Genomic DNA, 24,757 nt, shown 5'->3' with positions numbered 1-24,757 from the left:
CTTCACCTTGCATTTTAATTTCAATCTTTATTCTGAAAATCTTTTATCCCAAATCTTGCTTCAAACCAACATTGAAATAAATCGAAGAAGTTACCCTTCAATTTCGATACACAATATTGTTCAAAACCATAAATACACACAAATATGTTCTGGGAGATTTTCGATTTTGATCCCTTAAGTATTAATAAAAACTTGTATTTGTTTATCAAATTTCCCAATAAACAACATTTCAATACTTTACCTAATATTACACATAATGTATACGAAATTATTGAAAATTTATCAAGTTTTACATTTAACTAAACCTATTTCGAAAGAAAAAAAAACATTATTGTATCATGCATAACAAACAATATTTGTTTACCAATATGACATAATAGAAAAAAATAAAATGCATAACATACAACACTTGTTTACAAATATGACATAATAGAAAAAATAAACAATGTTTATGCATGTGTGATGGAACCTTTATGATTATAAGTGTACGATTTTGCAAAGAAAACGAACAAAGTAAACCCCACCACACTTAATCCAGCAAGAAGCCAGTAAAAGTAATCAAAATGCGCCTTGTTGATGTTGTCACAAAACCAACTTTCATTACCATATTTTCCACTCAAAATTTGAGTTAGAGAAATGAGAAATCCACTTAAAAAGCTTCCAACACCAACAATACTCAAATAGAGTGCAAGCCCCATGCTTCTTAGTTCAGTTGGAACTTGATCATAGAAAAATTCTTGAAGACCAACCATGGTAAAAACTCCAGAAACTCCAAACAAAAAGTATTGAGGAACCAACCACCATATACTCATTGGAACAATTGCATTAGGATCATCAACAAGACCATACTCTTGTACTATTTTAAGTCTTTTAATCTCAACAAAGGCTGCAATTACTATTGTGAATATGGATATAAAAATTCCAGTTCCAATTCTTTGAAGCATTGTGATGCCTGAAGGTTTTCCGGTGATAGCTCTTGTTATTGGCACAAATATGCGGTCATATATAGGGCTGAAGAGAGCAATGCTGATACCGTTTATAATTTGAAGTGAAGCCGGGGGCATGTCAAAACCGGGAAATATTGTTATATCCATAGATTTTCCTTGCTTGGTGAAGAATGTAGAAATTTGAGCATGGACAATGCCATAAACCAAAGATGTAGTCCAAATTGGAATCAATCTTAATATTGCCTTTGCTTCTTCAACCTCGCTAATGCTACAATTATTTTCTCGTTCAGATCCTTTTGGTGTTAACAATGCCTTGTTGAGGAAGCTGTCAATGTAGAAAATGCAAGCTAAATCAAAAGATAAATGATTTTTTTACATTAAATTCTTGATTTTAAATATGATATCTTCTGATTTACAATGTTATCCAATAGGGATTCATTATTTAGTCATGCCACACAATTAATTTTAAAATATTAAAGTGAGTTGACTGAATATATAATAGTGATTGATTGACTGTGTAAGATCATTTTACATTGTTAGTGCATATCCTTTTTTCTCATTGTTATAACCTATCTGAATTTTTGTTAGAATTCTTTAAGTTTAGTGTGTGTTTCTTAGTTTTTTTTCCATCAATTTATAGACTTTATGATTCTATGTAAGATTAAAATCATTTAGGGATACCTATCAAACATAAAAAATAAGTCTTATGTAATTAATTTCATTATACTTACGAAAATAATATTCAGTTAAGTGAAATTACTTTTATTTTATGATATAAATCGTTCATAACTATAATATATAATCATGAAATAGTAGATAAATGGACAACAAATTGCGTCGTTACCTCTTTTGGAATGACAAAACCAATGCTCTTAAAAATTATATTTATTGTTCTAGGAGACACAACATTTATATGCATGAGGTTTTTCACTCTGTAAAATATTTACTGCTTCTGGTGCTAGAAAATCAAAAGTGTAAAGACAAATGGTATGAAAACAAGTTAATTGTCGGAACACATTTTCTAATGCTTAACCACTCTACTTGAAGCGGCTTTCAGAGCTGCTTGTCCCACAGTAAAACCTCCAGTGTTTAGTCTCACCAATGGGGAAACCCCAATAATGCCTACACACACATCTTTCCCTCCTACTCACACGTACGCAAGAACATCTACTAACCTAAGTGTCGATATCATTTCCTATGGGTAAGTCAACAAATTCACAGGTGCCTCTTTCTTCATAGATACCCCTACACGCCAAAATATATCAAATAAGACGTACCTAACAAAGGCATGCCATTTTTTTAATCCTGGAAGCTCCTTACATTGAATAATGTGATCCCCAAATGTATCCAAGCACGTCTTGCGACAAACAAGGAAAACCTCGTCAACGAGAAATAAGGGAATCATAAGTCGGTATTTAAGGATGATATGATACACTATCGGGGACATATGTTAGCCTAGACCATCAATAGAGATAACAAGGAGAAAATCTTGAGTATGTGCTGCTTACAAACAACCAAAAATTGCATTATGTCTAGAGGTCATATCAAACTTTACATCTATGTCTTAACACTTTTACTAAAAAAGGAAATTTCCAAAACATGTTGTGCTTTGGGAGGGAGAATGGCATTTCTAGTAAAATCGCTAAGGTTGAAATCTGGAATCACAACTCTTAGACCATCCAAAAATCTATCGAAATCAAGGTCAATACCATATATCCCATTGTCTCTCAATATATGATATTGTAACACCTAAAATTTAGTCCTAGAAGCCAAAAACACGTATGCGATAACCTATACTATCGAGTACATATCCAATCCCTCAACTCTAATAGGTAAAGTAGCCACATTCCATTGAAGGTCCTCAAAGAAAAGACCTCCACCAACAATGATGTCTTCAACAACCCTTTATAACTCTTTATCAAACCAAATAGTTGCTTTCTCCATATGATTAGGTTGACACATTCTAAGGTCAAAAAGAGTTTGATGATATCCATGCAAGAACAAAGTAGAAGAAGATCCCTTATTTGTGGATGAAGATGTATTAACTCAACAACCATGGCCAATCTCTCCATGGGAATTCCCTCAATAAAGTCTTCATCTCGACTAACAACCCTTCCAAGCAACTTCGTCCCCAACATCAGCCTCCCAATATTTAAGAGAAACAACTCCACAACAAAATTTACTACCATTACACGAAGGACAAAAGATCCATGTTTTATGAATTTTAAATTCAAGACCTAATTGTTAATTCTCTGTATTTATGATTGGCAGTAATTTTGGTAAAACTAACTTAACAGCAACATGTGGATCCAACATCTTGTCTGAAACAGGTTTACTCTTGGTAACGGTTGATTGATTAATAGATTACTAAATATTCTAGGAATATTAAGTAATCCTATATGGCGTCCAAGATTGAGGAATCAAAGATTCTATTTGAATTTAAACTTATTTTGTTTTCTAAATGTTGAGACATTTTAGGAAACTCTTGATTATTGACCTAACTTTGAACAACTCTCTCGCTTAGTGTATGAACCCCAAATCCAGTCCAGACTTTGGTTATTTATAGAATGCCTCAAACCTAATTGAAGCACAAATCAAATCTTATTTTTCTGAGTTGTTAGGGTTTGTGTGTTCTTGTTAATTGTGAGCATGTCTAATATCACCTTGATATAAAAGTAGGATTGTCTCTATTGAGTTGTAAGTTCTGTCAATCACTCTTAAGCTTTTAAGAATTCATTGATTGTGTGTCTGTGAAGTGTGATTTTTGAATTTTTTGTAATTGTATTGATTCATCACTGTAGTGATTGAAAGGGAAGTGAGAAAGGTCTCATACCTAGGTGTGTCTCAGGTAGAAGTTAAGCACGGGTAGTGATTAGGGAGTAGATTTTAAACTGGAGATAGTTTTCTCAAGGTCTACAAACTGATACTATTTAGTGGATTTCCTCCCTGGCTTGGTAGCCCCTAGATGTAGGTGTTATTATACACCGAACTGGGTTAACAACTCTATGTGTTCTGTTAGTTTCTGTTCTCATATATGTATATGATTTTGTCATTGTGTTTTGATCAGATAACAGTGTATCGACATATCTTAGGACATTTGATATCTGCATACCAGAATTTATCTAATCTTATACTAGATCCTGATGTATATCCTTAAAAATATCCTAAGTGACATTTTTGTGTCTAAGAATTAAATAATCAATATAAAATAGAACTTATGAGATGTTTTTGGGAATGACGACATAAATAGGGTGAAAGATTTAAATTTGCTTCAACATCATTCTATAATAGGTTAGAATTTGTAAAGTTTGGTGAAGTTCAGAACTTGAATAGACTTCAAGAGACGTTGAACGGAATATGGGTTTAGAAGCTTTAAGTTGAGGAGCCATCTAGCTCAATTATACTAGATCGATCAGGCATTTGCAAAAGAAATCATTCTCAAGCCTCGCTCTCAATCGTATCCAGAAAAAGAATTATCCATCTCCTCTGTTTCTTTTTGTTACTCCTTTGAACAAAGGAAATTGCCAAAGAAATATTGGTGTTGGTACTGATTAATGTTCTTTTTAAATCAATATAATGTTCTTATAAAATGTATTTTTTTATCATGGTGAGTATACTTCTAATAATATATGATATCTTTATTCATTTTTCTTCTTGTATTGACACACCTTAGAAAAATGACATTGTTGAAAGAAAATATATTCTTATTGTTTAAACTACTGATTTGCCTTTGTTGGTTTTGTTAAATGACATTATGACATGAGTTTAAAATCTACATGCATAAGACTATGTATGAAAAACACCATTCATGATGATAATGAAAATAACTTGATACACAAGTGTTGTACCCCGAAATTTACCCTCTTCTTTTCAACCATATTTGGCTTATGTCTTACCATCATTTACATTCATGCATATCATTAGTTCTATGGTTATGGGATCGAGGCATCTCTCTTGTGAACTTCTTCAAGCCTTAAAAGGGAGAAAAGGGATAATCAGTACAAAGAGGGTGGACTATCCTCAACTACATAATCATACAAGCTATCAAGGGGTTTCTTATGCCATAGGATATCTCAAATGGTCAATCACCTCATCAGTTAATTGAGAATTACAAGATATTGGAAGTTAGTCACACTTCTTTGTCTTTTGGTCCTTGAGCTAGGGTGCCATTAAATTTTTGGATCATCTTCATCATGTTATTATGAAAGACATCTTTGCTCACAAGTTTCCCCATTGTCCCTAGGAGAATCAAGGTTGTGAGGTAGTACACTCATCTTCTATCCTTTTTAACTGAAATTAGGGTTTATGATAAAATCAGTTTATTTCTGAATTTTTGAGCAAGACTTGATTCCATGGTATTTTATATGCCCCTAAGAATCTATGTTTGGAAAATTGGCCATCAATTTTATTCAGAAGAAGTTCAATTGCTCAGATGACCAATGGTTTGATTCAGTTGGGGAAAAGTCAATTGAGCATATTAAAAAGTTAACTTTTGACTTCTTTGGTCAAAATTGTATTCCACAGGTCAATCTTAGGTAGCCCCCTTGATCCTTAACCATAGGTCAATCTTCGCATGCTAATTTAGTTAAATGTTTCCCTCTTATCCTAACTTTAGGACCACTATTGCATGCTAACAATAGATTTTCTCTCTAGAATCCCCTTATATTTTACTTTACTTTTTTACATTCTTTCTAAAACACAAACCTTTTTCTCAATCAAAATCCAAAAACATTCTAACACTACTTGAACTCTTTTAACAATAAGAGAGAAGTACTCAAATGCCTCCTGCCTTGGGTGGATCATTTGATGTATTATTTCAACAAAAAGCACTCAACCAATCAAATTTATTTTGCCGCTTGGCTTTTCTTATGAAAATTTTCAATAAGGGTGGTTACCCATAAAAAGCACCAACAAGTCAAAATTTCTGAGAAGAACTATGATGCTTTGATTCTTTATTAATACATAGGCATTGGGTTGCAAAACCTAAGCGAGCACAGTAATAAAAACTTTGTTTTATTTATAATTCAGTCCTTTTGCATGCATTCCCTTTTTAGTCAGTAGGTTTTAGAATACACACACCCTTTTGATTAGAATAACAAGAGTGGATCTTGTAGAGTACTACAAACGTGAGGGGTGTTAATACATTCCTCTTGCGTAATCGACTCCCTTACCCATCTTTTGGTTGCGAGATAATTAGATTCACCCTTTTGTAGGTTTACTCAGTGTTTCCTTTCCCGCTCTCGGGATAAATAACATTGGTGGCGACTCTGTTTTATGTGCGCGTTTCTTCGAGATGCGACAACAAGCTACCAAACTAGTTTGTTTTAACAACCATAACAAAATTTCAAATTTAGTTGATTACTATTGTACATGCTAGTGCATAGTAGATATATTGTATCTCTCTAAATAACTCATATATAGTATATAATCACAATGTAATCTTCAAGTTGCATAATCAAATATTCTCTTCTTCTTTCTATTTTCAAAGTTCTTCCATGGAGTTTTCCATAGATTTTTTATTTTCTCAACATAGTATCAAAGCTTCTTGATCTGAGAGTGCATCACTTCCGCATTCATGCCTCCTCTTTGAAACCAAAACCTTCAAAATGCAGATTTGAAAATTGATTCGTCAAGCTCTTTAGTTGTTCATCCGAGTGATGGTCCTTCATCAGTTTGTGTATCTTCGAAACTCAATGGTGTGAATTAACATTCCTGGGCTTGTTTGATGCAAATAGAACTTGAAGGTAGGCTGAAACTTGAGTTCTTTAATGGTAGCATCACTCCTATAACTGATACCTTTAATTCCTTGTATAGTGCATGGAATCGGTGCAATATGTTAGTACATTCGTGGATCATCAACTCTATGTTCGAATCCATTGCACAATCCATTATGTTCATGGAAAATGTTGTAGATGTTTGGATGATCTAAAAGAATGGTTTTCTCAAGGATATTTAGTGTGCAACTCTGAACTGATGCAAGAAATTTATGGTTTATAGCAAGATTCCAAGTCTGTAACTGATTTCTATTCAAACTTGAAGATCCCATGGAAAGAAATTGAAATTTATCTTCAAATACTTGTACTCGTCGCAACAAATATGGTTGTGAAGCTATGTGTAATGCTAGGAAGCATCACATAACTATGCATGCAATTCGTTTCTTAACTGGGTTAAATTCCAAATTTGCTATTGTAAATTTTCAAAAATTACTCATGGAGTCTCTCCCACCCATGAACAAAATATTCTTTCTCATTCTTCAACATGAGAGACAAGTAAACTTCAACGAGCCTGAAGAAACTTCCCTTGTCAATGCTATAGATTCTCAAAGGTTCAAAGGCAAAACTTATGCCTTAGGATCTTTTCTAAAAGGCAATAGTTGAGTCTGCACTCATTGTGGCAAGACCAACCATACTATCGACACATCATATGGCAAGCATGGATTCCCCCTCATATGCAGTAGAGATTCGCAAACCACACTTCCACTGGTAGCAATGAATAAGATATGAAATCTCTTTCATAAATTAGTGAACAAAGATCAAATGCTTCATCAATCACTTCTGAATAATATGAGCAACTCATACACTCACTTCAACAGTAAAATATCAATCAACAATCACCAACATCTTCAAATTAGGTCCACACTTTTTCATCAATTGGTCTTTCATCTATTAGTAAGCCAACTCCAGGCTTTTCTTATTCCATTTCATGTCAAAATTTCACTTTAGGTTATTGGATCATTGATTTAGGAGCAAGTGATTGTATGTGTAGTTCCCTAAAACGGTTTCACTTTTACCATGACATCACTCCAATTCATGTTAAAATGCATAATGAGCAATTTTCAATAGCCAAACATGCAGGAACCATTCAGTTTTCCTCTAATTTTGCTCTGTCAAATGTGCTATATGTACCTTCCTTTGCTCTTAACTTGATTTCTATGTCAAAGTTGTGTCAATCACTTGATTGCATAGTCGAAATTAAGGGTCTCTCTTGTTTCACTCAAGAAAGGAGAACTAAGAAGATGATTGGTTTGGTGACAAGGTGCAAGACTTGTATTACTTAGTCTTGTCAAATAAGATAGTATGCACTTCTAGCAAAAATTATGTTACCTTACCATATAATGCAATTTGGAACTTTAGACTTGGCCAGATATTTGTAAATAACATGAATACATTATACACTCAGTTTTGTTTCATAAATAATAACTCGAAATTTGTTTGTGATGTGTGTTAATTTGCATAACAAAAATGCTACCATTTCCAAACAGTTCTAGTAAAGCTTTACTTCCTTTTGGTCTCATACATTTTGATATTTGGGGTCTAATTGTTATTCCATTAATTCATGAACATTGCATTTGGTCATGGAATCACAAACATGCCCATTTTGTGTATTGTATCTAAACCCTAGGTTTTTACTTTATTTTACTTCACAAACTAACCCTAAATTCATGAAGAGTTGTTACTTGTTTTCTCTTGTTACCCAAGTAGGTGATCATGCTTCAAAGCAAGGCAAAGTTTGATTCAAGGGAAATGCAAGTTTGATTCAAGGTGTTTAATGTGTTGATCTCCATGCCACAACCTTCAATGTTCAAGAAATTCTCCATATCACTCAATCCATAGTCAAGGTTTCATAAATGGATACTCATTCCATAATCATTATGTCATAAATATCAATAATACACCAAGTTTGCACAAAAGGGGTGCAAGGTGGTTTGACCTAATTTACAAGTGTGTCATGCCTTTGGTCCAAACCCCATAACTCCTTCATTTTTATCTAAATTCTAAGATTCTTTGAGAAAAATGTGCATTTTGGGATCCTTTACAACTTTTATTCAAGTATCAAACATCAATTCATCCATTGAAGACCTCATTTGTGCCAATGACCAAGTTGTTAAACTAGGCCAAAACCTTGCCATGACTCTTACTTTCCACCCTTGCCATTTTCAGCTCAATTATTATTTTGACCCCATTCCTTTTTCATTGTTATAAGCTTATGCCAAAGATTATTTGGCACATGTTTGGATCAAAATGCACAAGGGAATCAAAAGTTATGGCATCATGAACATAAGACCCCAAAATGACCAAACATGTTGTAAAGTGCTTGACCAATTGCCTGGCCCACAAAACTAGGTAAAGACCTCAACTTCACATGAGCACAATGTTTGGCATGACAATTAATTAGAAAGCAACACTTCATAAGTTTGTTGTCTTATCAACCACTGAAGCAGAATATATCGCCCTGACTGAAGCTGTGAAAGAAACATTGTGGCTTGAAGGTTTTGTTAAGGAGCTGAAACTTCAAGATCGAGTTATCCTTGTTTAATATGATAGTCAAAGTTTTATACTTCTGTCAAAGAATTCAGTCTATTATGAGCGAATCAAGCACATCGATGTGAGGCTTCATTTTGTCAGAGGGGTAATCGAGCGTGCAGAAATCCAAGTGTTGCAGGTTTCGATAGATCACAATGTTGTTGATATGATCACCAAGACATTACCAAGTTTCAAGTTTTTCCACTATATGCAATTGATAAAGCTGTATGAAGAAAGCTAGTTTGTTCCCTTGATGTTAGGGTTTGTTCTAAGGTGGAGATTTGTGAGATATTGGATCGAACTCTAGTATGGTCGAAGAGTAGTTTTTTGGTTCGACAATCCGACATGATCATTAGCATGTTGTCGAAGTCTGTTCACATGTTGTAGTTGAAGTATGCTATGATTGTTAGCATGTCGAATTGGACCTGTTTGTTATGCCCAATTGTTTAAGTTAGATTGTTCTCTAAGTTAGCTTGTGTAATGTGCATGTGTGTAAAGTCCCATTAGTTTAGTGTGTTAATTTTCTTATAAATAGAATACTAGTTTCTCAGCATTGCATAATGCAAATCCTAATTAGGGTGAGACATGTTATTTGCTATTCTGTAACACTTGTAATCATGTTTCAAAGAGAAAATAAAAAATAGCAGTTTATAACCAACTTGTTATGTTCTTCTTGCTTCCTTTTTTTCTATCCTTGTAGGTTTCTTGCTGATCAAAAACTCGATTATACTTTGTTATTCTGATATCGTTTTCATATTAATTAGAATTAATTTAATTTCAATAGAGGTAATTAGAAGTTAGTTGTGATTATTTATTAATGAGTTATCTTAGATACTTTAGGATCTATATATAAAGTTATATACTATCATTTATCATCATTATTCTTATTCATTTTATCATCAATTTTAAAATCAATCTTAATATCATTGTAAAACAAAATTATGAGAAAAATGTAGGATCAATTCTCATTGTAAAACAAAAAGAAGATGCATTATATATAACATATTTCATCATATTTGATGCATTAAGAATGCGAACAATATGATTAATCTTACTAGAACTGAAATCAAAAAATAAACAAAAAAAATAATCATTATTATTCTTACTTGAATTGTTGGGATCTTTGACGGGGAAGCATTCCATCACATTCCTCTTTAATATCCACGTACAGTAAGGTATCTTGCCAATTTCTTATAGCCGCAACGAATACACGACCGATTCTAAGAAATGGACTCTTGTCATTATCCTTAATGTTAAACCTATAGGTCACTGTTCCCAACAAGAAAACAATCAAAGCAATGATCATTACAAGAAAAGGAATTCCAAATCCAAGAACCCAACTATAATTATCTTGTATATAGTTCAAGATGGGAAGTGTTAATATGCAGCCAGTAGCGGTTGCAAAAGACCACCAATTAAAGAAAGAGCTTCTATCTCTATGCTCCTTAGGATGTTGTTCGTCGAATTGATCGGCTCCAAAAGCTTGAACACAAGGCTGGTGTCCACCTTGTCCAATGGCAACAAGATATAGTGAGGTGAAGAATAAGATTACCTGTGACTGGGGAGAACAAATTGTAAGGGAAGGAAGTATTGCCGATAATGTTAGCAAGCCTAGTCCCTGTAATTCATGAAATTTTGAATGAGATTTTTAATAGTTATTGTTAAACAGTATCCATGTTTCTTTCAATTTGAATGGTGTGTATATAATTAAATAGTGAGAAATCTTGTGAAAAATCATTGTTCATTATGTAAGACTGTAATGGTAAATATCTAGGAGTGTTTTCTCTTGAGAGGTGCGGCGGTGTTTGAAGTTTCTACTCAACTAACTCACTTTTTCAAAAAAATCTCCAAAATAACCCACTTTTCAGATTAATTTTCAAACTACCCCACTTTGAAGAGGTGGCGTCAGATGAATTGACGTTTGCTCTCTAAGTTAAAGAGGTGGCGCCAATTGGATTGGCTAGTGCACCTGGTGTTGCCAATCCAATTGGCGCCCATGTTAAAAAAGGAGAGGAAACGCCAATTGGTCTGGCTATTGCGTATTTTTTTTTTGAAAAACAATGTATGTTTTAGATAAAAGTCGAAATCGGACCAATTGATATTAATATTAATATGCGTTTACATACGAATACCATAGAGACTAATGTCATTGATCGGGATGACCTAACCGATGTTTGGTACCACATACCCTAGCTACCCGAACGCGTGGCTCTAACCCACGTTGATGATTCACCTTAGGTGTTTGAGGATTTAAGGGCCCAGGAACATCACCACCACCTGGAATGAAGCGCTACCCCCATAGTTGAGTTCGTGACCCATGCCAGAGTAGTTGGGATGTGTTTGAGTTATTGGAGGACGACCAGGACGATTGAAGGGAGACATTGGTGTGAATGACGTGTCAAGGAAAGGTTGAAATGATTGTTGTGGTGTTTGGTAGCCATATGGTTGTTGCATCCTCCATTGTGTATGCTTCACTTTCCAGGTCAAGATCCATTCAAGACCCACTTGTTCATGGTCTATTATAGAGGTTTCTTTGGTCTATTTAGCATTCACTTCATGGCCTTACATGTTCATCTTTTGCTCGTCTATGTTCATTGGTTCAAGCTCATTTCCATGGAATCACAACTTCTGTGAGGGCAAAGATTCTTAATCCTTGTTTTAATGATGTCAAACCTTTTTAGGTGCTCATAATGTGTACTTTGGACGGTGTCATCATATCATAGAATCCATTCCTCCTCTAACATGCTCAAAGTATAAGTTTAATGTGTCCATGCATATAGGAGCATCTCATATATGTGAATAATGCACTTGATCATCGTTAGTACCTTAGGTTCATAAGAGAATAGTTTGAATTGACCAAAATACGTCTCAAAAACTCATTTTTGACAGTTTAAGAACTTTGAGTCGACTCATGCCTTGGAGCGGTTGACCCATTCATGCATATCCCATTCGGTGTAACTCTCGGGACTGAACATGTCGATTCATAGGTCAACTTAATCCTGGGAAAACAAAATGAGTCGACTCATCCACCTGTTGTGTTGACTCATTACCTGTTTCATTTGAACCATGTTGCCATGGGTCTGAACAAGTCGAGTCATATGTTGACTCAACTCTGGAAAAAAAACTTGTTTGAATCAACTCATCCCATATTTGAGTCGACTCTTCGCCTGTTTCACTTGAGTAATTTTGCTGCGGGTCTAAACAGGTCGAGTGACCTGTGTGAACAGGTCGAGTGGTCGCTGTTGTTACTCAATTTTCTATTGTGTATTTTTGCAAAAGTATTCTGTTGTGTTTGTGACTTGGTCTATGCATCATATATATATATATATATATATATATATATATATATATATATATATATATATATATATATATATATATATATATATATATATATTCTATTACTTTTTCAACTGTCAACAAGAAAAGTGAAAGATATACACTAAAGTTCCTCTTCATCTTCATTCTTCATTGCATGTTTCAACAACTACGCATAACAATTTTTGTTGATCATAGTGCATTCCTGTGGTGATAACATAGAAATAGGATTGTGTAATCTTAGTTTGGGTAGAGGCTTTGAGTGGGTTTTTCTTGAATAAAACAGTTGGGTTTTATCCTCCAAGAATTGGGTTTTTTTTGCACAAATCTTTGCTTCATAGATTCAGCCGAGTGAAAGGTTTGAAGAACAGTGGGTTCGTTCGAACAAGTAATGGTAACTGGAGGATTATGAAGAAAGGTTTGGGTTCAAGCGTCTTGCGATTGAAGTCATCCGAGCTAGAATTTTTTAGAACTTGGAGTTCTTGCAATAAGGTAGCTACAATCGGAGGTTTCACGCATATCCGACCGAAATCATCCGAGCTAGAGTTTTGGAGAACGTGGAATTCTTGCAATAAGGTAACTACAATCGGAAGTTTGTTTGGAACGCTTGAAGCACTTGGTTCATCTTGAATCAAGGGGAGAAAAGTAAATAGGATCTACAACAACACTTAGGTTTTCTTGGTGGTGATCGTTTCTTCTCTTGTATAAACTTTGCAATTTGATAATAAATATCTCAATTCTAGTTTTAGAATTGGAGGAAGACGTACCCTGAGTGAGGACGAAAGGGAAACTGCCTAAACAAATATGGTGTTGTTCTCTCTTTCTCTAACTCTTTAAATTTTGCATAAATTGAATCTTGTGTGAAATTAATTGTTAACTCCATCTCGCTTAATTGTTGTGCATTAAAGTTGTTCGATAAATTGGTGCAATCACATTGATTGCAATTAAGGAAAATTCTGCATAATTAATTCTAGTGAAATTTAGACTTGGTGTAGTGTGCACACCAAGTGTTTGATAAAATTAACTTCACACAAGTTTATCAATATTTTGCTTGTTCTCTTATTGTGTTAACTCATCATTAACGGTAACTATATCAAGGATTGGTGTAATTGATTGATTGATTAAGATAGTTATTGATTATCTTTATCTTATTCATTCCATTTGGTTTCATGCATATCCGATCTTTCCAATAACGAATCGTTTAGACGATCGTGGTCTAGGGAGCTTTCGTAACCTTTAAAAACAATTTAAAAAAGCGCTAAATTTTAAATACTTATGTATTCAACCCCTCTTCTAGATTGGTAGTATCGTCTAACAACTTCCACTTGATTCAATTTATCCCTAGCATTGCATCTGATCATATCCTCATGCTTAGTCCATGCCTAACCTATTTCATCTAGCCAATGTCATTCATGCCATTTGCATTGCCATTATTGTTTGGTCCATGAATCTTTGATTATGACCTAGTTCATTGTACATCTTGGGCCTTGCTAGAGTTTTTGTTTCATGCTTGGCATTGTTCATGCAAGTTATGGTCATGTCCATTGATCCATGATTAGGTATTCATCAAGTTCATCACTTAGTCTATTCTATGTTGATTCATGTTATCATGTTCATTCATTTAAATATCTTTCATATCCATACAATTCATTTCAAACAGTCAATGCATTCAAATATCAAATATCATTTCATAGAATCACATTCAAAGTCCATACATGTACAAAGACTACAAAATTGACCATTTATACAACAATTGACTTTTGGTGAACAACTGGCTTTTTGCGCGACAACCACAATATTTAAAAACAACATTTCTAATTGATTACAACAATCAAACTGACATCATTTGGTCCAAACATCACTAACATATCATCCTTATCATTTTTTACTCGCACCCAACAACATAAGGCATCGAGTCTCTCAATACTTCTAATTTGTTTGCCTTTAGGTATGTTTTCGTCTAACCAACGAACCAACTCGCATCAACGTGGGTTAGCGACACGCGTTCCGGTAGCTAGGGGATGTGGTACCGGAGGTCGATTAGGTCATCCCGGTCAACGAAATTAGTCTTTATGGTATTCGTATGTAAACGCATATTCATATGAATATCAATTGGTCCAATTTTGACTTTTATCTAAAATATACATTGTTTTTCAAAAAAAATTACGCAATACACAGAGGCGCCAGACCAATTGGCGCCTCCTCTCCTTTTTTACACATGGGCGCCAATTGGATTGGCAACACCAAATGAACTAGCCAATCCAATTGGTGCCACCTCTTTAACTTAGAGAGAATGTGTCAATTCATCTGACGTCACTTCTTCAAAGTGGGGTAGTTTGAGAATTAATCTTAAAAGTGGGTTATTTTGGGATTTCTTTTGAAAAAGTGGATTAGTTGAGTAAAAATTTCTAAATTTTTAACCCTTCAATCTTAATAATAAGAACAATATTAACTATTTTATTTAACACAACAAAATCGTTAGACCTTCAATCTTAACAACAAAAACAAAAATGTTAAACCTTCAACTTCCATATCAATAACAACAACAACATTAATCTTTAAGCTTTCAATATCAAAAACAACAATAACAATATTAAACCTTAAACAACTCAATAACAACAACAATATTGAACAATATTATTGTTACATGGATTGATAAAGAATTTGCATACTTAAAATATGATGAAGAAGTCAAAGAAATGAGTTTTATTTGAGTTTTGAATCTTGTCTGAATTCCCTTCTTCATGTTTCATTCAAGTTTTTGTCATCCTTTCATTGCTTTGTTAGAGTTGGAAAAGAGAAGATGAAGTTCTGAACTTCGTTTGTAGAAGAAATGACGTTTTCGAATTTGTTTTAGTGAAGAAATGATGTTTTTGTGTTTAGTTTAGTAGATAAGATGAAGAAATGGTGCTTCGTTCATTCATGAAAGATAGTGTTTTGAGGTAGATGATAAATTAACCACCTCACATCTTGAAACATTGCATGTGTGGATACTCATCCTACCACAAATATTTCTTTAATAACTAAACAAGAAATTAATTTAAATTATTTTGAACCTATAGATTTCCATATTTGTCAAGTTGGAGTGGGTGCTTCTATTCATTTTTCGAAGTAAAGATTCCATAAATGCAAAAGTCACTCCAAGAAATATAATCCATTTCTAGGGTTCAGGGGTTTATGTCAGGGGTAAAATCTCTTATATAAAAAGTTAATCTGTTAGATGATATTACAATAAAATATAGATTTTCCATTAAGTTTATTTTTACCTCAATTGAGTATAGGCTAGAAGTGAAACCTATTAAACTAGGCGCACACTTTTTGAAATTAAGAATGAATAATATTTGTTATCGGTTGAACCTTCTAACATAAGGGGAAAATGACACTAGTCACGAATTCAATTCGTGGCAACAATATTTTTCTACTTTTAAAATGGCGCGTTGCTTTTGTTTTATTTTTAAATTAAAAATGAATAAGATTTCTTCCTTTATGGCCATTCAACCGAGTGTCTAAGTAACACTGGTCATGCGTTCGATTCTCAACAGCAATATTTTATATTTTTATAATGGCGCATTGCTAATATTTTATTTTTAAATTAAAAATGAATAAGATTTTTTCTCGGTTAGACCTCTCAATCGAGGGAAAAAGTGACCATCCTTTTTATCTTATTTTAAAATTAATAATTAAAATGGCAATTTTTTAAAAATTAAAAATAAAAATAAATAAGACTTTGTTTCGGTTAGGAGGTTCAACCGAGAGGAAAAGTGACACAGTTTTCCTTTTCTACAACAGAGTGCTAGTTTTATTCATTTTCGTATTAACAATACCTCATTGAGCCCTAGTAAAATTTATCATCTATTTTGAAACACCAACTTCTATGAACGAACGAAACATCATTTCTTCATCTTCTCGATTAAACCAAACACGAAAACACCATGTCTTCACTAAATCAAACTCAAAAACACCATTTCATCCACAAATGAGGTTCAGAACTCCATATTCTTTTCTTCAACTCGAATGAAGCATGGAAATGATGAAGGAAACTCAAACAAAACTTGAAGAAGAGAAATCAAATGAAACTCGAAAAAGGTAACTCAAAACTTAAACGAAACTCATTTCTTTGAATTCTTCATCATGTTTCCGGTACATAAATTCTTTCTCTCTGCATGTAACAATAACGATGTTGTTGTTATTGAGATATTTAAAGTTTAATTTATTGTAGTTGTTGTTGTTGTTGTTGAGATTGGAGGCTTAAAGGTTTAATGTTGTTGTTGTTGTTGAAATTGAAGGCTTAATGGTTTAACATTGTTGTTGTTGATATTGAAGGTTTAATATTATTATTGTTGTTGTTGTTGTTGTGATTGAAGGTTTAATGATTTTGTTGTGTTAAGTAAAAGGTTTAATTTTGTTGTTATTGAGATTGAAGGTTTAATAGTTGTTATTGTTGATGTTGAGATTGAAGATTTAATATTGTTTTTGTTGTGATTGAAGTATTAACGTTTTTGTTTTGTTAAGTAAAAGGTTTAACATTGTCATTGTTATTGAGATTGAAGGTTTAATATTGTTATTGTTGTTGTTGTTGTTTTTGTCGACATTGAAGATTTAATGTTGTTGTTGTGTTAACTTATCAAAGTCATGACATCTCTTTTATAGGCGTGGAGAAATTTTAGTTAAATCTGGGTTCTTAAAATGCGTAGTTTATAAATTTAATTTAACAATGTGTGTCTAATTTAATATAGGTGTAGATTTATTACAAAGTAACTTAGTAATGTTTTGATATTACAATGTAACTTAACAAAGTTTTCATTTAAAATCCATACTTTGTGTAGGATTTTAATTTCATTTTCAGAAAGTAGTTACAAATCGTAGTTGGATAAAAGCTAATATGTTAAGTGCATAGTATGATAATAGAGGTTGAATTTATTCAGTTTCTAAAAGAAAAGTTCCTAAAAATAATGAAAGATTATATTGTCCTTGTGTTTTTTTAAAGGAATACGAAAAAACTTGGAAAGAAATAAATATCTAATCATTTATGTTGTGATATAATTAGTTAATATTATATGACATGGTGAAGTAAAAAAAAACAATTGTGTCACATGGAGATGAATTTGATGTAAATATGGATGATCGACTAGAATGTATGATCCGTGATATTAGAGAAGATTCTTTAAGGAGAGCCATTGTGTATGATACTTTATGTAGTAAAAAGAAAGAGTCTTTATATCTAGGCTACACAAATTTTACACGATTGTCAGCGGTGTTAAGACTATTTTATCTGAAGGCCGAAAATAGGTGGATGGATAAGAGTTTCACTGAATTTCTGAATTATTAAAAGACATGCTTCCAGAATGTAACACATTGTCGAATCATAATTATAAGATCAACAAAATATTGTGTCAAATGAGTTTGGACGATATCAAAATACATGCATGTCTTATGATTCCATATTATACATGAAAAAGTATGAAAAATCGAATAAATACTCGAAGTGTGGGGAGTCGCGCTACAAGTTGAAGGACAGTAATGATGATTGTGATGATGGTGGTGTAAGTAGAAAAGGTCATCCTACCAAGGTGATGTGGTACATTCTAATAATTTCAAGGTTCAAGAGACTATTTTCTAATGTAAATGATACAAAGAATATTAGATGATATGCAGATGAAATAAAATATGTTGGAAATTTTTTTCATGTAGTTGACTCTTTGCAATGAAAGAAAGTTGATTTGTTATTTCGGGATTTCGGCCATGAGCCAAGAAACCTTAGACTTGGACTGACCGTTGATAGAATGTATCAATTTGGTACTCTAAGTAATAATCATACTTCATGACCTATTATTTTTATAATTTATAACCTATCTTTATGGTTCCGCATAAAGCACAAATATATGATGTTATCTATGATGATTTCTTGCCCAAGACAACCAAGAAACAACATAAATGTTTATCTAAGTTCATTGATTGAAGACTGAAGAGTTTTGTGGGAGGAAGAAGTTGATAATGATGTGTATCCAGGAAGGATAGAAAAACCCTCAAATTTCAGGAAGGAGACCATGTATTCTTAAGAGTCACTCCAGTGACTGGGGTTGGTCGGGTATTGAAATCTCGAAAGCTTACTCCTTATTTTATCGGTCCTTACCAAATTTTTAAGAGTCTTGCATTACCACCATCTCTCTCAAACCTTCACAATATCTTTCATGTCTCTCAATATTGCATGCATGTCTCGGATCCGTCTCACGTGATTCAGTCGGACAATGTGCAAATAAGAGATAACCTGACTTATGAGACATCGCCATTGCGGATTGAGGATTGAAAGGGTAAAGACTTAAGTGGTAAAGAAATTCCTTTGATGAAAGTTGTGTTGGGAGGATCCGTATATGGTAGTGTGACTTGGGAGTTAGAGAGCCAGATGGAGTCTTATCCATAGTTTTTTTTCTTAGGTAAATTTTCGAGGACACAAATTATGTAAGTGGGGAGAGTTGTAACACCCCAAAAACTTTACTAAAATTTTATTAGAATTTTATCAAAAAATTTGGTATGCTTTGTAATTTATTGTGTTATTGTTAGAGCATTAATTAAATAAAATAAGAGTTTATTAAAATAAAGTATTATTAATAATAGAGAATATGAAGGGTTGTGATTATTTAGAAATTATGGATAAAATAATGGGATATACTAAAATAAAGGAAACTAGTAAGAATAATTAAAGAAAATAAAAATAAAGTTTTTTTCTATATAAGGTTGAGGAAGTTTAGATAACGTGGCGTTAAAGAAAAATGCGAATAATTGAAACAATCCTAGAAGAGAGATTTTCAAGGTTAGGAACTTGCATCACCAAAAAGCTCAAGAATTTCGGTTTTATCGGGGTAAGGAGGGGAATTATTTTATGATGGGTGTTAAGCTTAGGGACAAAGGGGATTTCCATTAGCCCCTTTTCCCTGTTATCAATGAATTATGTGAGGTTTGTGCAAAACCTCCATGATTATGATTATTGTAAATTCTAATTGTGTATTATTGATGTTGATTTCGTTATCATTGATGTGAAATTCGTGTAACTTTGTGCTAAGAATTTGATTGTTGATGTTCATATGTTGTTTGATGAATTGATGAAGAAAACATAAATATTTGATGTGATATGTGTTAGATTGATATCCTTTGATGTGAAATTTGTTTCTTATTCGTGTAAATCGAATTCTAGATTTTTTCTGACGTGAATGGGGAGAAAATTTGAGGTTTGGATATGTTTCCATGGAAAAGAACATAGAAATCGCATTCTGTAGTGGCGCGGGCGTCACATGCGTGGCGGTCCAACCGTCACTGCATCTGGGAAGACGACGCTAGACCGTAAATGATGATTGGTGTCACACATATGACGGTCGATTTGTCAGCGCCTCGTTTCAGGCGTTATTCCTCTATACCATCAGCGATGACGAGTGAGCTCTCCTAAGGGATACAACCGTCAGGGTCGAGATTGTCGGACCGTTATCCTTGTTGTTGAGCGGTTTTGTTATTTTAACCGATTTTTTGCAGAGGCTGCGATTACTCGACTTAATTCATTTTGTTATGTGATTATTTATTGAGAAAATGGTTATGATTGATTTTTGTTGATTTAATTGTTAGTCACCTCGTAGTTGGGCTGTGTTGAAAGTTGATGGTTTTGGGTTCAAGGCAAACAAATGTTTAGCCCTGATAGGCAGTGATTGATGTGAATTACGTTTAGGTTTTGAAGAACCAGTGTATGATATATCTTAGGTTCAAAATGACCAGTGTTATCCTTAACCGACAATGTTGATAATTGGAGTAGAAGGTTCAAATGGAGATTATTTGCATTTGTTTGATCATGCATCAGGTATATCAGAGATTAGCTTAGGACTTCAGTCCAATGTTTAGGACTTTGGCCTAGTGTGAAAAATCACTCAGTAAAATAACTCTTATTTCTAGGACTTCGGTTCAGTGTTAAGGACATCGATTATTTGTTTAGGATTTTAATCCAGTGTAAAGATTGGTATCACATGCATGGGAGTAGAGGAAGTACGCGTTGCATAATGAAATTGTATGTTATACATCTATTTTGATTGGATATGTTTGTTATGTACTATCTTTGTTGTTTATACACCATTTTAATTGTGGAATGTATTCTCACCTCTTTTTTGTCTCTATGTTTCTACCTTTGTACTTTTATGTAGATAATTCTCAGGTTTAGAATAAGGAGTGATATATGTTGATTTACAAAGAATGGCGTAGTTGACAACTTCGGTAGTTTATTTATGCGTTATGTTCGCCGTACCTTCTGTCGGGATGATATACTTTTCTACATCCTTAAGTTTTGTTTGAACTAATTACTTATGCATTATGTTCACTCTCATATTGTAACATCGGGATAAGATACTTTTCTACGTCCTTAAGTTTTGTTTAAACTAATTACTTATGCTATGTTTTTGAATTAAAATTTCACCTTGAAATTTGAAAGTTGGTCAATGTGACACCCTTGTTTTAACTTCATATTTTCCGCAATATTTTTATAAATCATATTTGGGGTTGAGGATGTTACATGCAAGTCAAAAAATTGTGTGTGATATTATAATTAAAACACTTTTTAACATTCAAAGCAAGATATGGAAAATCAGGCCAGTAACTAAAATAATCTTAAGTAAATGCATATATTGATCACGATGTATTGCTTCAGGCCTATCATGCTCAGGTAGCTATGACTCAGGCCAACGACATTTTGACTAACGCTAGTAAGACATGGCCTCTGATATAGGAAGGCTGGTTGCACGTATTGAAGAAGAACTCGCACGTCGGAAAGGTTCAACAACATTTGTTCAAGTTTGACGTTCGATGTATGAATGACTATTATTAAACCTTTCCGAATAGGGAATCAGTTCATGGGTCCAACTCACCATTTCGCTGCGACCTTTGAACTTTTTTTAAGCCATTCGAATTTATTTTAATCTCAAAATCAACATTCTAATATTTTACATAATTTTCAATTTTATTTCAGTTTTGCATTAAAAACCCATTAAAATTTATTATTTCTATATTTAAACATTCTTGGAAGTGTTCATCAGAATTATCTTTTTTCTCTATAAGATAGATTCTAGAGTTTTATGTAACCGATTTTGTCGCTTGGATACCTATGATTTCAAGTGGATAAACAACTTTTAACCATCTAGCATGTATGGCTCACATATATGGTAGAATTCAAGGACATATACGGTTCTTCATATTAACATTACAATAGACATGAAAGAATGCGAATATCTTTTTCCTTTATAATATATTTTAGATACTTATATATATATATATATATATATATATATATATATATATATATATATATATATATATATATATATATATATATATATATATATATATATAATATGAAAGAAACGGACAGTTAGCCAAACAAATCTGAAAGATCAAGACAGTTATAGAGAAAAACAAAAGATGTTTAATAAATACTAGTAATTCACATATTCATCAACAATGCTAAGATTAGAGGGTAAAAATTGAAGAATGAAAGAACTAACCAAGATATAGATGAGAGAAGCAAGAACTATTGTACGGTAGCGTCCGAGGAAAGAATCAGCGACGAAAGCACCTAATAGAGGAAGAAGTGAAGCTGTTCCAGACCAAACATTCACATTCTTAGCAGCTGTTGCAGTTGTCTGTTCGAGCGGTCCTGTTAGATATGATATCAAGTTTCCTTGAATTCCAAAAAATGAAATTCTTTCGGCCACTTCCACACCTAAACATAATAACATTTACAATCTCAAAAAATAAATCATGAAGATGAATTTGTATGTTATAGTATGAAAATACCTATGATGAACCAAGCGGATCTCCAATAACCGGATTTGGATCTAACGGCTGCTTGTCCTCTGTAGTCAACGGCAGCTTCTAGCAAAATCTCGTTGGGATTCTCCATCAAATCAATATTGATTAAACGCTGGTTTTTTCTTCGGTGGTTGTGTACGAGTGTTGAACTCTTTCTTTTATAGGAAAGTGTCTCATTCTAAAACATCCTATGGATGACAAAATATTTGTATGATATTACCCCCACCCAATTAACGTGGATTTTTAAAACTATGTGAGGTCAATGTACCATTACTTTTAAATATTGGATTTAATGATGATGCTATGAGAGTGTAGAGAAGTTTTATACTATCATCTAATAAAAATATATCATTTTATTATGTCATATGAGTAGTTATAGTTTTCAGTCTGACTTACGGAATGCATAATCGCCATAGATTGACAGTGTAAAATAAGTTTACACTATCAGTGCATTATCCATTTTCTTTTAAATATTAATCAACAATGAACACATGCTTGCTCCTACTTTAATATTCTTTTGAGAACAAATATTATTATAGAGAAATTCTTACATGTTACTCATCACGAATATGGTAAAGAAAAACGGTGAGAGGACGGTCAAATTCTGAGTTAAAGGAGCGGATGAAGATGAAGTCCATATCGAAGCAATAGAGCGGTTGGAGTCGAGGGATGAAGATGAAGTCCATATCGAAGCAATCTAGCCATTGGAGTTGAGGAAATTAAGATTGTGTTAGTCAGAAGGATGTTAACAAGAGTAGTGCTCGATAAATATTCTATCCTTTAACATTCAGGGGAGTGGTAGTGACATAAAGAAAAGTTGCTTGTGTCAATTAATTTTAAAGGGTCTGTTTGATATTTGTTTGATTCAGGAGACAAAAATCCAAAATGTTCATCAGGAAGTGGTTAATTCTTTGGTGGAGGGAAGAGATGTTGATTGAGTATTAGGAAAAAGTTTTAACAAAGTTATAAAAAATTCATGCGTGATTGCGTATCCGATATCGACTAAATGCATTTTTGCGATTCTGATACCGCTTAAATGCATACTTCACATTATTTCTCATTTTAGGAATACTACATGCATTTCTGAATAAAAGGCGCATCCCCTCCATCCCCACTCTCGGATCTAGTCAGTCCAAAGGCGTAGGTGGTATAGCCTGAAGACGTAAACCTCGATCTGAGCCAAACCTCGGGGGTAGGGAATGAGATCCTACTCTTGGCCAGGGATCAGTCCTTTGAGATACAGAGAACACTCTAAAGAAACGACCATATCACACTTGCCGATTCCAAGCCTCATCCTAGGGAACATCGGAATCTCAGCGAATACAGTGCACGAATCAATACATTACCACAACAAATAATAAAAATAGCAAGCAAGTACAACAACAAAAAATGGTAGCTAATATTTATTCAATGCGCTAAGATTTCAAATAACAAAAGCAGGAAAATCAAGAAGCATATCTGCCACTTCATCATAATAAAACGTATTGCTTCCTTCATAAAGCATGCAACTACCGTTCTCACGCCCAAAACATGCATCTTATGTGGCCAATACACGTCGGTGATCCGACCTAAACAGATAAAATTTGCAAGGTAAAAGAACAAGCCTCATACTTATAACAAGTCATAAACAACAATAATGATAAAGCAAAGACAAGTGCAAAGGCTCTATAGTAAATAACACTTGTACCGCCAAGGTAAAAATATTTCCTTTAAACATTAAATATTGTTCCGTTCAAGACACAAAAGCTTGGGAACCATTGCAAGAAATAAAATAATACAAGGAAAAGGAAAAATCAAGTTGAAACTCTTGGAGCCGAGATACTGTGGCCACCCTCTTAAGTCACTTTAGAGCAGACTGAAGCGGATCTAACATTTTGGCAAAAATTATGGCATCATGACATAACTTCCTCCCTGTCCCATAACTCTTCCATGGACCCCAAGAATAACCTGTATACTCCGCTAGAGGGACTCAATAAGCGCATGCTGCAGCTCGGGCACCTCGACTTGGAGATATTCCAATGCCTCGACATGAGCCTCTGTCTATTGAAGAAGAGCTTTCTGATGCTAATCCACTTGGCGAGTCTTCTCCTCAACAACATCAAAAGCTTTATAATACCAATTCTTAGCCTCTTTAAGAGCATCTGCCAACTTAGATCTTAGCTGCCAAAGTGGAAAGAGACCCGTGTATTTCTGTCTCTTCTTGCAAAGTTGTATTTTTAACCCCCTCTTGTAGCACAACAAGCTCCGTCTAGAGAGTATATCACCTCAGTTCCATAGCTTCATATTTCCATTTCCATGTATCCCTTTATTTCGTGGGAATACCTAGGCCAAGACGTATCCCTAACCAACAAA

General features: G+C 33.6%; 1 protein-coding gene across 3 annotated transcripts; it reads right to left on the bottom strand.

The window, feature by feature from the left end:
* Positions 1–321: 321 nt before the first annotated feature.
* Positions 322–22,647, bottom strand: LOC127104977 (protein NRT1/ PTR FAMILY 5.10). 3 transcript variants are annotated; one of them, XM_051042125.1, is made up of 4 exons: positions 22,391–22,647; positions 22,099–22,316; positions 10,357–10,808; positions 322–1,272 (listed from the first exon to the last, which is right to left on the bottom strand). In XM_051042125.1, exons 1-4 carry the CDS (start codon positions 22,494–22,496, stop codon positions 450–452), a joined length of 1,599 nt encoding a protein of 532 aa, XP_050898082.1. In that variant the 5' UTR covers positions 22,497–22,647; the 3' UTR covers positions 322–449. The 3 variants fall into 3 exon arrangements, with proteins under 3 accessions (XP_050898082.1, XP_050898081.1, XP_050898083.1); XM_051042124.1 differs by having other exon boundaries at positions 10,357–10,868; positions 22,391–22,645; XM_051042126.1 differs by having other exon boundaries at positions 10,357–10,868; positions 22,099–22,250; positions 22,391–22,644.
* Between the last annotated feature and the right edge of the window lie 2,110 nt (positions 22,648–24,757).

Source organism: Lathyrus oleraceus, chromosome 7, assembly GCF_024323335.1.
Source record: "Lathyrus oleraceus cultivar Zhongwan6 chromosome 7, CAAS_Psat_ZW6_1.0, whole genome shotgun sequence".
Taxonomy (NCBI): domain Eukaryota; kingdom Viridiplantae; phylum Streptophyta; class Magnoliopsida; order Fabales; family Fabaceae; genus Lathyrus; species Lathyrus oleraceus.
This window is presented reverse-complemented; position numbering and strand designations above follow the sequence as displayed.

Coding starts and splice junctions, on each gene's coding strand:
- LOC127104977 (XM_051042124.1), bottom strand. CDS start 22,496: ATGGAGAATCCCAACGAGATTTTGCTAGAAGCTGCCGTTGACTACAGA. Junction 22,317..22,390: donor ATCCGCTTGGTTCATCATAG/GTATTTTCATAC, acceptor TATTATGTTTAG/GTGTGGAAGTGGCCGAAAGA. Junction 1,273..10,356: donor CAAAGATCCCAACAATTCAA/GTAAGAATAATA, acceptor CTACATTGACAG/CTTCCTCAACAAGGCATTGT.